Source organism: Eleutherodactylus coqui, chromosome 11 (assembly GCF_035609145.1).
Source record: "Eleutherodactylus coqui strain aEleCoq1 chromosome 11, aEleCoq1.hap1, whole genome shotgun sequence".
Classification (NCBI taxonomy): Eukaryota; Metazoa; Chordata; class Amphibia; order Anura; family Eleutherodactylidae; genus Eleutherodactylus; species Eleutherodactylus coqui.
This window is the reverse complement of record NC_089847.1, coordinates 20,963,362-20,977,494: the sequence shown is the minus strand read 5'-3', so window position 1 is coordinate 20,977,494 and position 14,133 is coordinate 20,963,362. Positions and strand designations below refer to the sequence as shown.

General features: G+C 43.6%; 1 protein-coding gene across 1 annotated transcript in view; it reads right to left on the bottom strand.

The window, feature by feature from the left end:
• LOC136582743 (cadherin-1-like) overlaps positions 1-11,455 on the bottom strand; it is a 43,586-nt gene extending 32,131 nt beyond the window's left edge. The window contains exons 1-2 of the mRNA XM_066583975.1: positions 11,287-11,455; positions 10,500-10,608 (exon numbers count right to left, since the gene is read on the bottom strand). Of these exons, the coding sequence (XP_066440072.1) occupies positions 10,500-10,608; positions 11,287-11,343 (166 nt within the window). The 5' untranslated portion in view covers positions 11,344-11,455. The remainder of the gene's footprint in view (positions 1-10,499; positions 10,609-11,286) is intronic.
• Between the last annotated feature and the right edge of the window lie 2,678 nt (positions 11,456-14,133).

The window sequence follows — 14,133 nt, the reverse complement described above, 5'->3', positions numbered from 1 at the left end:
GAATAAAGCCCCAGTACCAAGCTCATAACATAAATACAGTATTAGTACTAAAGGATAGTATTGTGGGGGTCCCGATGGGCTGACAATTGTACCTGGGAGCATCAGAGGGGAGGAGACAGAGCCAAGGGGAAGATGATTCACCCATTGCAGCTTTATAATGTTTTTATGTTTATTTTGTCTATTTTTTTGCCTTGCACTTTCCAGCGTCCACCGGCGAGCCGGTCTGTAGCGCAGCACTAGAATCACTTGTAGTCATTAATTATTCACCTGTCTGTCTCTTCTTCTTTATGCAACAGTAGAACTAATTTTGCAAGAATTTAGGAAAAAAATTTTGCGCGAATATGAACGCCATTCTTTTGAAGGGAGCCATACACATAAGCCAAATATCGAGGCATGCTCTATCTTTGCTCGTTGCTCAGTATACATTACTCATTGATTTCAATGGGACCTTGAATGCATCGCATGGCTCATGAACCCGTGCGCTGTGAATACACGATTATTGTTATTTGTATCACATTAGGCAGATTACCTGTACGTCTATGGAGAGTATCAGTGTACACATGTTCTGTGACTACTATGTGTCAATGCTCAAGCTATTTATCCGGGCAGCAGGGAGCGAGATGACGACAAGTGGAGACACGCCGCGTTCTGCGCAATCTACAGAAATCAGGAATTTGTGTAGCTGCTGTAATCCCCCTGGAGGCCGTGTCACTAGTAATCCTGATAATTGATAACTGAAAGCCACTGAAACAAGCTATTACAAATGAAAGAAAATCCCTTCCCCCAAATGTAGACTATTGCTCCCTGTTATCAGCCAATCCATTCACTCACAGTAGTGTTCCCTGTCCCACGACCACATCTTTATATAGCAAATATCCAGCTTTGGGAATCTCCAGATAAATGTATATACATATATAAAGGCCCACATACACATTAGACTTTAGTTATCCGAACCTGCCAATAATGGTGGGGCCGGATGACTCTCTGGTGTATGGGGGGCAGCCCAACTTGACAGCTGAGGCTTGGGGAAAGAAAGGTGGAAGATGTTGAATTTTAATGCTCCATTCTTTTATTTTCCAGGAGATAAGCCACCACCAGTGCTGTCGAGCTACTTGATAGTTGTTGAATGTGTACAGGCAACTTAAGATGATGTAATGCCGCCTAAGGTGCTGAATTTGGGGAAACAATAGGAAGGTCCAACTTACCCAAAAGTTTGGAAAAGTAATCAAAACTTTATTGAGCAATCGTAAAAACTCTTTTCTTATGAAAAAATGACCATCAGACAAAAATTTATTAAAAACGCATTTCTGGTACCATCGGGCACCCTCAGTCTTGGCAAGACTAAACTACGACTATGGATGCCAGATGGTAACAGAAATGTGTCAGCAATAAGTTTTTATATGATGGTCATCCTTTCATAAGAAAAGAGTTTTTATGATTCCTCAGTAAAGTTTTGTTATTAAACAACTTTTTCCAACTTTTTTGGATAAGGTGGATATTCCTAATGTATCTCGAAATTTGCCACCTTAGGGCGCCCACCCACTGGCGTTTTTTTTCCCTGCGAAATTCGCAGCATTTTTTTCTCTGCAGGGGTCTATGGGACTTGTAATGTTAAAATCGCGATCGCGCAAAATCGCGATTTCGCGGTAAATTGCGATTTTGCGCGATCGCGATTTTAACATTACAAGTCCCATAGACCCCTGCAGAGAAAAAAATGCTGCGAATTTCGCAGGGGAAAAAAAACGCCAGTGGGTGGGCGCCCTTAGGCAGTAGACCTTCTGATTGTATCTTCTACCCACATCTGATCAAGTGTGTCCGTGTTCTGCCTTTTTTGTTTGGAGGTGATTGGTCAGCTGGATCTTTCATAAATTTTTGGGCAAATTCTGGCCTTGTTAAATCGTCTATTTTTTGTGTATTATTGCTGACACAGATTGTTGGCCGATTGACCCAACGACTATCACTCCTATGCTTTCACACAAGAACAATAATCTCGCACTGAATATAGGCAGAATGGGCTAGAGATCTCTTCCGGCTGTCCGCCTCCATTCACAGTGAACAGGCAGTTGTGCATAGATGAACTGCCTGTTTACACTGAGCAAGAAGTTGCTCACTAGTCACTAATGAGTGACTTTTCACTCAGTGCCCAGTTGGATTCCGCTTTTACACAGGACGACTATTAGTCAAAAATCGCTAATTTGGGCAATTTTTTTCGTCCAGTAGGCAGCTTGTGTAAAAGTACAATAAGACAAGATACTGTAGGCTTATCTCATGTCGCTGCATGTTACCATTCAAGATGAACCAGCTTTATAGTCCCTGCCTTTGTAGTAACTGGAGTTACAAGAAACTCCGGACTGGAAGAAAGGCGATCCTTTATTTACTCAGCGAAATTAAGGTGTGAGATATTTAACTAATTCGTCACAGCTCTTGGTCACGTTGACTGAAGTTGGGTTCATGCTTGGTGATTCTAGGACCCAGTTATTATTATGGCTATGTACAATTGTGCTATGGGTTTACAGGTGATACCTTTTTTTTTGGTAGGATGCAAATGACACCATATTGCAGTCTGATACTGAGAGACCAGTCATTGCCAGGGGTGGAATTTGATTTTGTTGGACCCGCGTGCAAAATTTGTAATACAGTCCATTGATCTGCGAAAAATCCGATCGATCGATCCGAAAAAAAAAGGGAGCATGTGGAGCGCATTCCGTCCGGCAGCTTTTACGTCAGCTGGAAAAGATAGGTCTTGTCCTATCTTTTGCCGGAATATACTGGTCGTTCCCATAGACTCCTATAGGAGCCTATGAGAACCATTAGAAAAGGCAAGGGGGTCTGCTGCTGAAGTCCCTTCCCCTCCCCTTGCCGGCAGTTCCCATAGGCTGGGAAGGAAGTTTAGCATGACTAGCTCTGCTAAGCTTCCGCTTCATCCTGCTCCTTCCCCTTGCCAGCAGCCAGCAAGGGGCGGAGAGGGGGAGGGAGTTTAGCAGAGCTAAACTCTCTCCCCCCACCAACCGACAGTATGCTGGTCTGCGGCGTATACACACCGCACCCGGCTGTCTGAATGGGCGAGAAAACGGGATATGCAGCCACGACTTAGTCGCAGATGCCTCTCATTCATGCGATTTTCAGCCGCAATTCAGGCAGCCGAAAATCGCAGCACCCATGTGAAAGCGCCCTTACCATGATGACCACCACAATTTGACCTGAACTTCATTTGTGTCCATAACCCGCACCCAAACGAACGAAAGTAAGCGATAATCGTTCAGCTTAAACACGAGCCAACAACTGAAGACAGCCGGCATAAAAATCATGGCCGGCTCGTTGGCTTCTCATTGCGTTTAAACACTGATCGTTCAACGTTTAGGAATGTGAAACAATTAATGATAAGTGAACGAGAAATTCAAGATTCCCAACGATGATTTGCTTGTCGGACAAATGAGAATCATGAGGTACTCGTTAGGTGTAAAAGGAGCAGAACAAAAAATGAAACTGAAAACTTCATCAAGAAAGAAGCAGATGGGCCATTACAAGGTCATGCAGTGAAAAGTTAGGGGATTTTTAGGATCGTGGAAGCTGAAGAACGGCGGCATTTCCCATTCTGTCTCCACTTCTATAGAAGAAAATGTGTTCTGAAGAAGTCACTGATTTGAGGACAGGAGGTCACAGAGAAATCCAGAAATACCTCGGCCAAACAAGTCTGCGCTCATCCTCTTAAAGACTGCTAGCTGACCTCAGTCGTGACTAAAGTATCATCATCTTCACCAAGATGTCCTGAGGCAAAGGCTGGCCTAGAGAGAGATCTGGCTCCTACAAGAATTACAATAAAGGTTCTAAATGCAATAAGAAAGGTAGCTTCAATAGACGTTCTAGATTTAGTTAGGGTTCTAGCTCCCGAAGACGTTATTGACAGTGTAATACAAGGTACAGAATCCTCTGCGTTGGCCCATTGGTTGTGTCTGATAGCATCTTATACAGTGGAACATAATATGATAAAAAACAGTCTAGATAGTTGGAGTTAGAAGGACAAGTGAACAAGACTTAGTTGCCTATACTCATTAAATGAGTGTTGACTGAACCTTCCAGTTTCGGCATGACTGGTTGACCATCTTCCATGTATGGGACTGTAGTGACTTTTCCCCAGTGACATATGTTGGGGGACAGAAGGGTTGGGCATGTTGAATTTCAACATGCTTGGGTTTTTTTTTGCTTTCAAGAGGGATAAACCATCACTAGAGGTGTCTAGAAGTGGATTTCTTAGGAGTTAGGAGGAACAGTGACTTAAGGAGGAATAGCTTTCAGAGAACAAGCCAACACCTATCTAAGGTGGATGGCCATGTTTATGTGGGTTCTGCTACTCCCTTATTTTGCTAGCCATGTTTGTACTGACTGCTGCTGTGGTGTTTATGTTTGGTGGGAAGGCCACATTCGTGTTTTTCATGTGTAGGATGTCTAGATAGCCGGGGGTTGAGGTGTTTGCTCAGGTAAGAATTAGCACTAATTAGGACTATCTGATTCCTCCTCTTTACTAAGGGCCCTTTTACACGGGCCAATAAATCATTTAGATTCCCACATCCGGCAGGAATCTGAACGACTATCATTCGGTGTAAAGGCACACCCCGACTGAACGACGAATGAGAATTTGTTCACTTCTCACCCGTCATTCAGTATCTGCATGCATAAAACTGAACGCCATATCTGCCAGTTTAAACAGGCTGTGATCCATCTATAAGCGACTGCCTATTTACTGTGAATGGAGGCGGGTGGGCTGGAATGATCCCCTGGCCGCTCCAGCACCAATCACTGAGCGATGATCACTCCTGCGTAAAAGCAAAGGAATGATTATTGCTGGGACGATCTGCCGGGCATCTTACACCCAACAGGTTGTCCCATATGAAAGGACCCTAAGAGCACATCAGTGATTATCGCTTGGACAACTCATTGGCATCTGCGCCCAACAGGTTGTTCCATGTAAAAGGGCCCTAAAGCTGATGGCTCTTTTGTTATACATCTGAAGAAGCGACTTCTGTTCTCATGTATTTCCGTTTGGACGAGTTCCCTGGCACTTTGTGTGTACAGCGAGGTCTCAATTAGTTATATATCTGCATATTGTGTGCAACTAATTTTTCATCGTTTCTTATGGAAAATGATAAATTAAGTATTTAAAACGATGTTATGGGTAATTTGCTTTCCTGCTTGTTCTGGATGAGATCCTACAAACGACTCCAGTTCTGTATGATTTCAAAGTTTCACTTTTGAAAAGTTTAACAGACTTTTTGCTTAGAAGTGGGATTTGAAACTTCCCAAGCCGAGTCTCTACATGATGCTCAAAACAAGCAACGCTGTAGGGACCGATAAGAGCAAAAACGATCCAACTAAAGAAAAAGAATCAGAGAAATGAAGGTGGTTCTCCAGCTTCTTATACATGGCAGATCTATAGTTATGGCTGAGCCGCTCAATAGAGTGAACATAAGCAACAGTTCTCCCATGTAAAGGGCCCTTTTACACGGAACGAGAATTATTCTGAACGGTAATCATTTAGTATGAATGCCGATAGCGACTGAATGACGAACGATAATTCTCTGCATGCATATACATCAAATGACGATCGGCCATTGTGAACACATAGTTGCTCATCTATGAACAACTGCCTGTTTCTTGTGAATGGAGATGGGCGGCCTAGAGAGCTCTCCAATAGTCATGCCATGTAAAAGGACTGGAAACATCCTTTTTCACGACTAATCCAATTTGTATCCTGGTTTTCCTAGGGGGCTTACTCTTTTTCTGCCGTTACACAATGGCGCTATCTGCTGGCTAAAGCCAGTACTGCATAAGGTGACACGTTGGATAGGCTCCGACAGCAGAGAGGCTGGCAATATACAGTAAGCGAACCCCGACGGGCGTCTTCCAACATCGGAGCTGTACAGCCTTAAATCATGATGTCTTCAGACGTCAGACAGTGGATTGGAAAGGGTTAAATGTTCCCAACAATTCATTTGGCAATCACGGAATTGAACAACAAGTAAACAGCAATCGCTCTGTGTAAAAGTGTACAAACAGTCATTGGTACGATTTAGCAACTATTTCGAATTTCTGTTCAGATATTGGTTGTCCCATCTAAAGCCACCCAAACTCCTTAGGTCTCGGGGAACCTAGAGAGGGGGAACTTTCCAATGTGTCTTGTCTATGTCTTCTCTATAGGGATACTCAACAGGTATTTCCTACACCTCTGTATGGCAAAGCTGTTTATATAATCCCACATTTCCTACTCCTTGATGCCATACAAGACTGTAGAAAACCTGGGGTGCAACCCTAGAAGTAACCACTGATACAAAGTTGGTCATACAGCTTGTCGAGAAGTCAAATAAAATGACTAAATGTTGAGTAATTCCCATGCTATAAACCTGTGTAGTATGTAATGAGTTGATAATATACTAATATATGCCGTAATAACAGCTGTAATATATTATTTCTGTCCTGGACGTAGCCCTCACGCTGGGGCACGGCAAGCACCCTGCTCTTAATTCCCAGACACCCAAGAACACAGAATGTCACACAACAGGTTTTCTACAATTGCTCCAGCACACCCGTGACCACAGCGGGCTTGTGATGACACGCCAAGAAACAAAGGTCTGGAGAAATAAAGGGTGCGGAGTGACAGGCCGCCATGTTAAGAGCATTCCCGGAAGAGAAACTGAAATCAATATATCAGAGTGGATTTATAAATTATCCATAATTTAGGATGTTTCTCTCAGTTGGGGGTTTCCATGGAAAGTCCCCTCATGTCATTGATGCAAGGAAGATGTCTAATGTAGGTTTACGAGAATGACACATAATGGAGATGACAGGAGTTTTATCATAAGAGATGTCAGTACTTAAAGGGATATTCGAACTTCTCAGAGCCAATGTTAGGACTAGGATGGCCCATGGTGATCAGAGCCAATGGTAGGACTAGGTAAATGCCAGGGTCTACTGGGCTAGGATGGCCCATGGTGATCAGAGCCTATATGTGGCCTCTGATACATCTGGCATTGGCCCTCTGTATGGATTATATAAGAGTGTCTATATTAAAGGCAGAAGGACTGGTTATTTAGGATCTGTATGTGACAACTCCTTAGGGTGGATTAAATGGATGTGCACTTAATCCCATGTGGTCGAACAGGTGACAAAATCCACAAGTCCTTGCTTCTGCTCCACCCAAGAGATTTGGAATAGGAAGCAATAGCAAAGTAGAGAAGATTACCTTCACCTCTAATAATAATATTTGCAGGGCAGAATCAAAGATGGTGGAAGCCCCGGGGCAAAAAAAGTGACTTTTGCTGGCGTGCATGTAGCACTCTGCTCTTAGCTTAGAGGAGTCTGTCCAGAACTAGAAAAAGGGGTCTGTTATTTATCCTGGAAACAGCGCTACTCCTGTCCATCATGGGTTGGTCTGATCTGGTATTGCAATTCAATTTCACACATTTGAATGGGGATGAGATGCAATACCAGACACGGCCTGTGGAGAGACGTGGTGCTGTTTATGGAAAAACAGCAGACTATTTTGTCTAGTCCTGGACAAACCAATGACCTTCTGGTTTCGGGACATAATTCTGTCCTAGGAGTGAAGGGGTGAGTGTATATTATCTGCTGTCTTTCGACTTTACCGATGTCCCTCCGGTCTTCTGGTTAAGGATACCATTTTCAGTAGTCCGAATGGCTACTCCAATTTTCTAACTAACTAATGCACACTATGCGCTTCTCTCTGATTGGCCAGCACTGGTCACATGAGCAGTGCTGGTCAATCAGAGAGCAGTTATAGTGCAATGGTAGTCTTAAAGCCCATTTACACGTAATGATTATCATTCAAAATTCATCCAAACAACCGCAAATCAGCGATAATCATTACATGTAAACGCGGGCATAGTGCACTTTTCGTCTGAACGATGATTTTAAGGTGAACTTAAAATCCATTATTCAGCGGCAGAGAGATAAAGTATCTCTCAATAGACCGCATGCTGTGTTCTCTACGGGAGCTGGGAGATTACATTGTAATGTGCCAACAGACAAGAGGAGAACAATGCAGATGTGTGCACAGCTTGGCTCTGCAAACAGCTCCTGGAAGCCCTTTTACATGCAAATGAAGATGATAAAGTGTTAATGGCCATTAACACTTTATGCAAAAGATTGCTAAAACTTTCAATCTTTCAATCGTTTGAAAGATTATCTTTGCATGTAAATGGGCCTTTAAGATTACCAATGCACTGTGGGGATTAGGTAGTCTAAAGATTGTATTGGGCAACTTGGAAGCTGAAAATGGGACCTAGAAGTAGCGGATCAGAGGGGCATCAAAACAGAAGGCCAAAAGCAGGTAATATAATAGCTTCTTCCAGTTCAGGGACAAAATTTTGTCCCAAAACCAAAGGGTCAGGAAGTCAGAGAGATAGCTGAGCCAGAAACTTCCTTAGACTTCAAAAGAGAGCCACACACCACCTCTTCTGGACTGGATAGATGAGAGGAGGGGGTCCCAGATGTGAGCAGTGTATATTACAAGGGCGTAGCTATGAAATCGAATGGATAGATAGATAGATCAGGAAACGTGGGTGGTGGGGGCCCCCTAGGTCCCAGATTTGGTGGAGATCCCAAGGCAAGTGTCCACTGTTCCCTTCCTGTAAACCAGCCTTTACCAGGGTTGGACCATTAATCAAGGACTTCCTGTTGAGTTCTCATTACACCGGGTGCAGTGACATCACTGTTCCCAGCCTAAGGGTACCTGGGGCAGTATCAGTTCTTCCCTGTTAGAACTTGTCCCCTCAAATTATTTCTAATCTATCTCCTCTCCTCTACCGAGGAAGCATATAGGTTAAATACAGGCATCAAGAATAGTATCATATAAAGTGCCCCATACATCACTTCCAGCAGTCATTAATGTTGGAAATAGAAAAGGACACAATGTATCAAAGGCACAAAAACGACTGTGAATTATACATGTTAATCACGTCATGAGGCTTTTTACAGCTGCACACCATCTCATCAATGTTCTAATGATATAATTATGTCTCGTTGCACGGCCCCTCCCAGGTACAAGGTTGGATGAAGCTAGGAAGCTAAGATAATGTGATTTTTAAGAGATCAGAAAGAATAATAGGTCCACCCAAACCTACAGAATACAATGAACAATACTATGCACCCTCCTTAAGTAATTTCAATCAATACATGGAAATATATGGTTGCAACTATACTAAAGAGCCAGGAGATAGGTGAAAGCTGGCCATAGACATTAGAGGAAGGTGTACAAGCCCACGGAGGTTCAGTCATTCAGCCAGTCCCCCAAGAACATAGTCCATAGAAGCCACCTATGGCGCACTACACAAACTATTGTAATCCCATGGAAATGTGCATACTTAGTTACACAAGCCTATACTTTCTTTCACTGAATATCTGTTGGGTTGCAGCCTTGATAATGATCAGTTGTGTAAAAAAGGTCACCCAGAAGTTGGATGTATCCGTTGAAATTATCTGTGGAGCACCTGCCGTAAAGTGCCAACCGAACTGCTGCCTGAAGAAAAGTAGCTATGGCATCAGCCAAGGTTCTTGTCTTTGTCCACATGTCTGTTGAATTTGGTCTTGGAGAAAGAAGGACTTGGTGGGTACGTTCACATGTAGTGGGGAATGGAGCAGATTCTCCATAAGGGCACCACCATTACTGCAGATCCACAAGAGACTTCGCCCATTCTATCAAAAGGGTGAAATTAACTGCAGATTTTGGCGTGGTTCTTGGCACGGAATGGGTGTGGATTTTGCACTATGTGTGAATGTTCTTGGTGGTGATATCTCAAGAAACAAAGGAAGGATTGGTGGCTGTGGACATGCATGGGCGGTAGTGGCGATATGGAGTGTTGGCGCAGAAGCAATTGGCTGCACTAGGAGGGACCCTATTTAGTTCTCTTTCTTTTTTACCCTCTGAAGATATTGTTAATGTCTATGAGCGACCCCCAAAGATACACCTGGGTTAGGGTGCTTTTAGACAGAGCGATTCATCATTTGCGAATGGTGATAGATCCGCTTGTGTTACCCGTTTATACAGGCAAAAAATAGTTCGCTCACAAACTGTTCTGTAGTTCACCTTCTCTGTACCAGTGAATGAGAATGAATGAACGATGATTTTCATGCTTGTATGAAGTGAACAATAAGCAAACTAATTATCATAATGATAACTTAATGATCGGTGGGGGTCTGACTGCTGGGACCCCCGCCGATCCAGAGAATGGAGGTCCAGTCAGTTCCTGAGAAAACAGAGCAGAGGTTGCACAAGTGCGCCACTACTCCATTCACTTCAGTGACACCGCCTGAGACTAGTGAGTGCAAGCCCTTGTGCATTCTCTGGCACTGTTACTTGCACGATCTCCACTCCATTCACTTGGGGACCAACCGGGACCCTGTTCTCAAGATCAGTGTATAGGGTATAACTTGGCACAACTCCTTTAACTTGACAAAAAAGTCAACCACTCAAAGACCGCCCTTACCTTGACCCACTACTGTTCCTGCTTCCAAGGACTTGGGCACCATAAATTGATAATCGTCATCCTTGAATCCGAATATACAAATCTGCCATTCTGCCAATCCTCCAGCAATCTGCCACAGAGACCGAAATGAGTTAAAATACTACCAAAGACGTCATAAGTAATATATATCATTCTACATCTGCCAGGTGGTACCCAAACCACAACCGTCCAGGCCAACAATAAAGATGCATGCGAGTAATTAATGGTTTTGGGGGTAGGTGCTTGACTTGCTATACCAGTGGGTAATACTTAGTATTATCTCATTGAACGCTTTCTGATGTATATGTGATGCATTCCACATGCTATAGTCAAGACAAGTACTGGGGAAGCCTAAAACGTAACAATAAAGGGGTTCAATATAGATACATAACTCATATAACATGATATTGGGGTACCGAGTTGGCATCGGTTAGAGGGAGGGGTGCTTTTTCTCATGGTCTATACGTATATAGCGATCAATGTAGCATATTGTCTATATGGACTTAAGCATTATTTGTACAAGAGCTCCTATGAGTGTTAGTAATTATGTAACAAAAACGAGGGAAATCATATCAGAAGCTATGACTTCCCTGTAGTAGATACACGGAAACAATGACATACAGCAAACATATCAGGAAACAGAACAGTAAGTGACAATAACCATAAAACATTTTAGTACATGACGGACCCCTTGTGTCATCGGAGGTCACTAAAGGCTAAAGAATAGCAATAATCCACTTATTTGGGACAATCATAAGTTACAACTAACCTGCAGGAGGACACACAGCAGCACAAATCCACAGTAATTCCTCTTGTTCATCCCCATCGGGGATTCCAGTTGAGATAAAGTTCCAAAAAGTTGTATCAGATGTCCTCGAACAGTAATGTGTCCCTTGCAGAGTTCTGCTTTCAGAATGACTGTACCCGCTGCTTGTTCACTGTTCTCCTGGGCTGGGCTGGGCTTCTTCAGGTGTGGTCACCTGGGGGTGGCAGGTAGAGTAATCAGTGGGTGGTGACTTCACCAATATGTATCAGGGTGAGTGCAACATAGTATCAGTGACAATAGTTGCAGTTTAATCATGATTAAGTCTCAGTCACGCAAGCAGGAAGTGTAGAAGTGTATATGTAGTATAATCAGCCAGGGAATGGGGAGCAATCTCTTCTCCGTAGCAGGGACAGCATCTATAGCGCCTCCTCATCTCAGGACTCTGACTTCTCCATTAGTGGGAAAAGCAGGGAGTGTCCGAGTAATAATGAACGAGAGAGAAAGGTTTCTGATGACAGGACATCTGTTTGTAAACAAGCTGAATATAGCGCAGAACTCACACTTTGTACTCATCCTTGGACCTACTCAGACCGGCGTCCCGACAGTTCATTACTTATTCCATTGTCTCATTTATAGTTTGATAGTTGGGGGGGGGGGGGGGGGGGGCAACAAGCCATTCTGTCTTGGCCGGGGTATTTAGAAAAATTAATCTTTGCCTATGGCGAAGGAAAGTATAGCTTCACGTGTAAATACCTATCAGGACTAACAGTATCTGGCTGACCGCTATTTTAGGTTATTGACTCTTAGGGCCCTTTTTCACGGGGCGACCTGTTGGGTGCAGATGCCCAACAGGTCATCCCAACGATGATCCTTCCTCTACACAGAAACAATCCTCTCCAGTGATTGGAGGTGTAGCGGGCCGGGGATCGTTCAGTTTCCCCCCACCACCACCACTTCCATTCACACTAAACAGGCAGCTGCTCATAGATGGACGACTGCCTGTTCACACGGGCCGATACGTCGTTCAGTTTTACGCATGCAGAAACTGATCGACGAATGAGAAGCAAGAATCTGTTCGCTTCTCATTCGTCGATCAGTTTCTGTATGCGTAAAACTGAACAACGTATCGGCCCGTGTGAACAGGCAGTCGTCCATCTATGAGCAACTGCCTGTTTAGTGTGAATGCAGGTGGTGGTGAGGGGGGGACGGAAACTGAACGATCTCCGGCCCGTTACACCTCCAATCACTGGAGAGGAACCTTGAAACTCTGTTGAAAAAGAGGACTGAAGACTCAGGGCTTCTTCAGACGCAATATGCAGAGAATAGAACGCATTAATTTCAATGGGTTCATTCTAATTTTACTTTTGCATTTCTCGCTCAAGCAAAAAATAGGGCGTGCTCAAAAGTGCAAGTGTGTGAAAAAAAAACATATCTGGACCTTACTAGCCCTTTAAATCACGGGAGAGGGGCATATTACACATTACAAATTTTGCACTTGTGATACATTGCGCAAATGATTAAGCGCATCATTGTAGCGCAGGTTTACAAGTGCAATATTGGTCCGACTTTCTTGGAGCGATATCGCACCCGCCCATGTATATACGTCTCAAGGACTTATTCAAATGACCGTGTTTGCTTGAGTAGTTGTGCGCACTAATACTAAGAATAAAACCCATTGATTTCACTACAATCGTTCCTATAAGCGTGTTTTGTGTGGAAAAAAGTAGGACCCGCTCTGTCTTTCTGCGTATTGCGCAGCAAAGGACCCCGTAGATGTCTATGGGAGGTGCGCAAAACCTCGTTCGTGTGCAAATACTTTGTGTTGCGGTGAGCGTTTTTGCGCATACGCTTGTGTGAAGAAGCTTTAAGGTGGATTCTCATCCCCTGTATTTAAGAATGATTCCATTCACTGACGCCCAACAGAGATGATGAAAGAGATGAAGAATTGAAAGATAAGGCATATTAGAAAGCTACATAATTCTGGATGGGGCTTCTTAGGACCACCATACATATAAGATGAACCCGCTGATCCCGAGTCTTCCCTGACAGATGAGGTTGGGGAAAAGAGGGATTAGGATGCTGAATTTCAACACCTGATGCTTTTGTCCTAAGTGTGTATGCATATGGGGGGGGGGGGGGGGGGGACTGGGGGCTGAATGAGCATCCAGCCAACAGCTATTGACTCAGGTGCATGACTATGAAGAAGAGTGGAAGAGAACATTCAAAAATTAGTTGTACTTTCTATGGCTAAAAGCCTCATGCCACAGGGCTGCTTTCCTTCATCCAATGAGAACATTCAGTTCCATATCCAGCCTTACATACATGCGACCCATGCAGTTGCACAGGGCTTGTAGGTGGTCACCAGATGGTTGTAGGCTTAGGGCGATTGTCATCTAAGGTCTACCTGGCCAAAAAAATCTTCTTCTTCCATCTGTGCAGTGTATTGTGGAGGTACATGAAACACCCTCCTCTGGGCTCTGTTTCCTCGTCTTTGATGTTCCAAGCCACGGACATCAGCCCCTCGCTGCTCCCGCAACACAGTCGCTTAGTTCTGCTACTGTATTTATTTTATGCGCTTGGTTCTGTGGTTGTATTTATGTTATGAATTTGGTTCTGGTATTGTATCTATGTACTGAGGTTGGTTCATGTTGTATTTACATTATGAGCTTGGTTCTGGAATTGCATCTATGTACTGTGGTTGGTTCATGCTGTATTTATATACAAAGCTTGGTTCTGGTGCCGTATTTTAGTTATATGTAAGACCTTGGTTATGGTGTTGTATCTATGTACTGTATTTATGTTATGACTTTTGTTTCAGTGCTATATTTATGTTATGATCTTGGTTTTGGT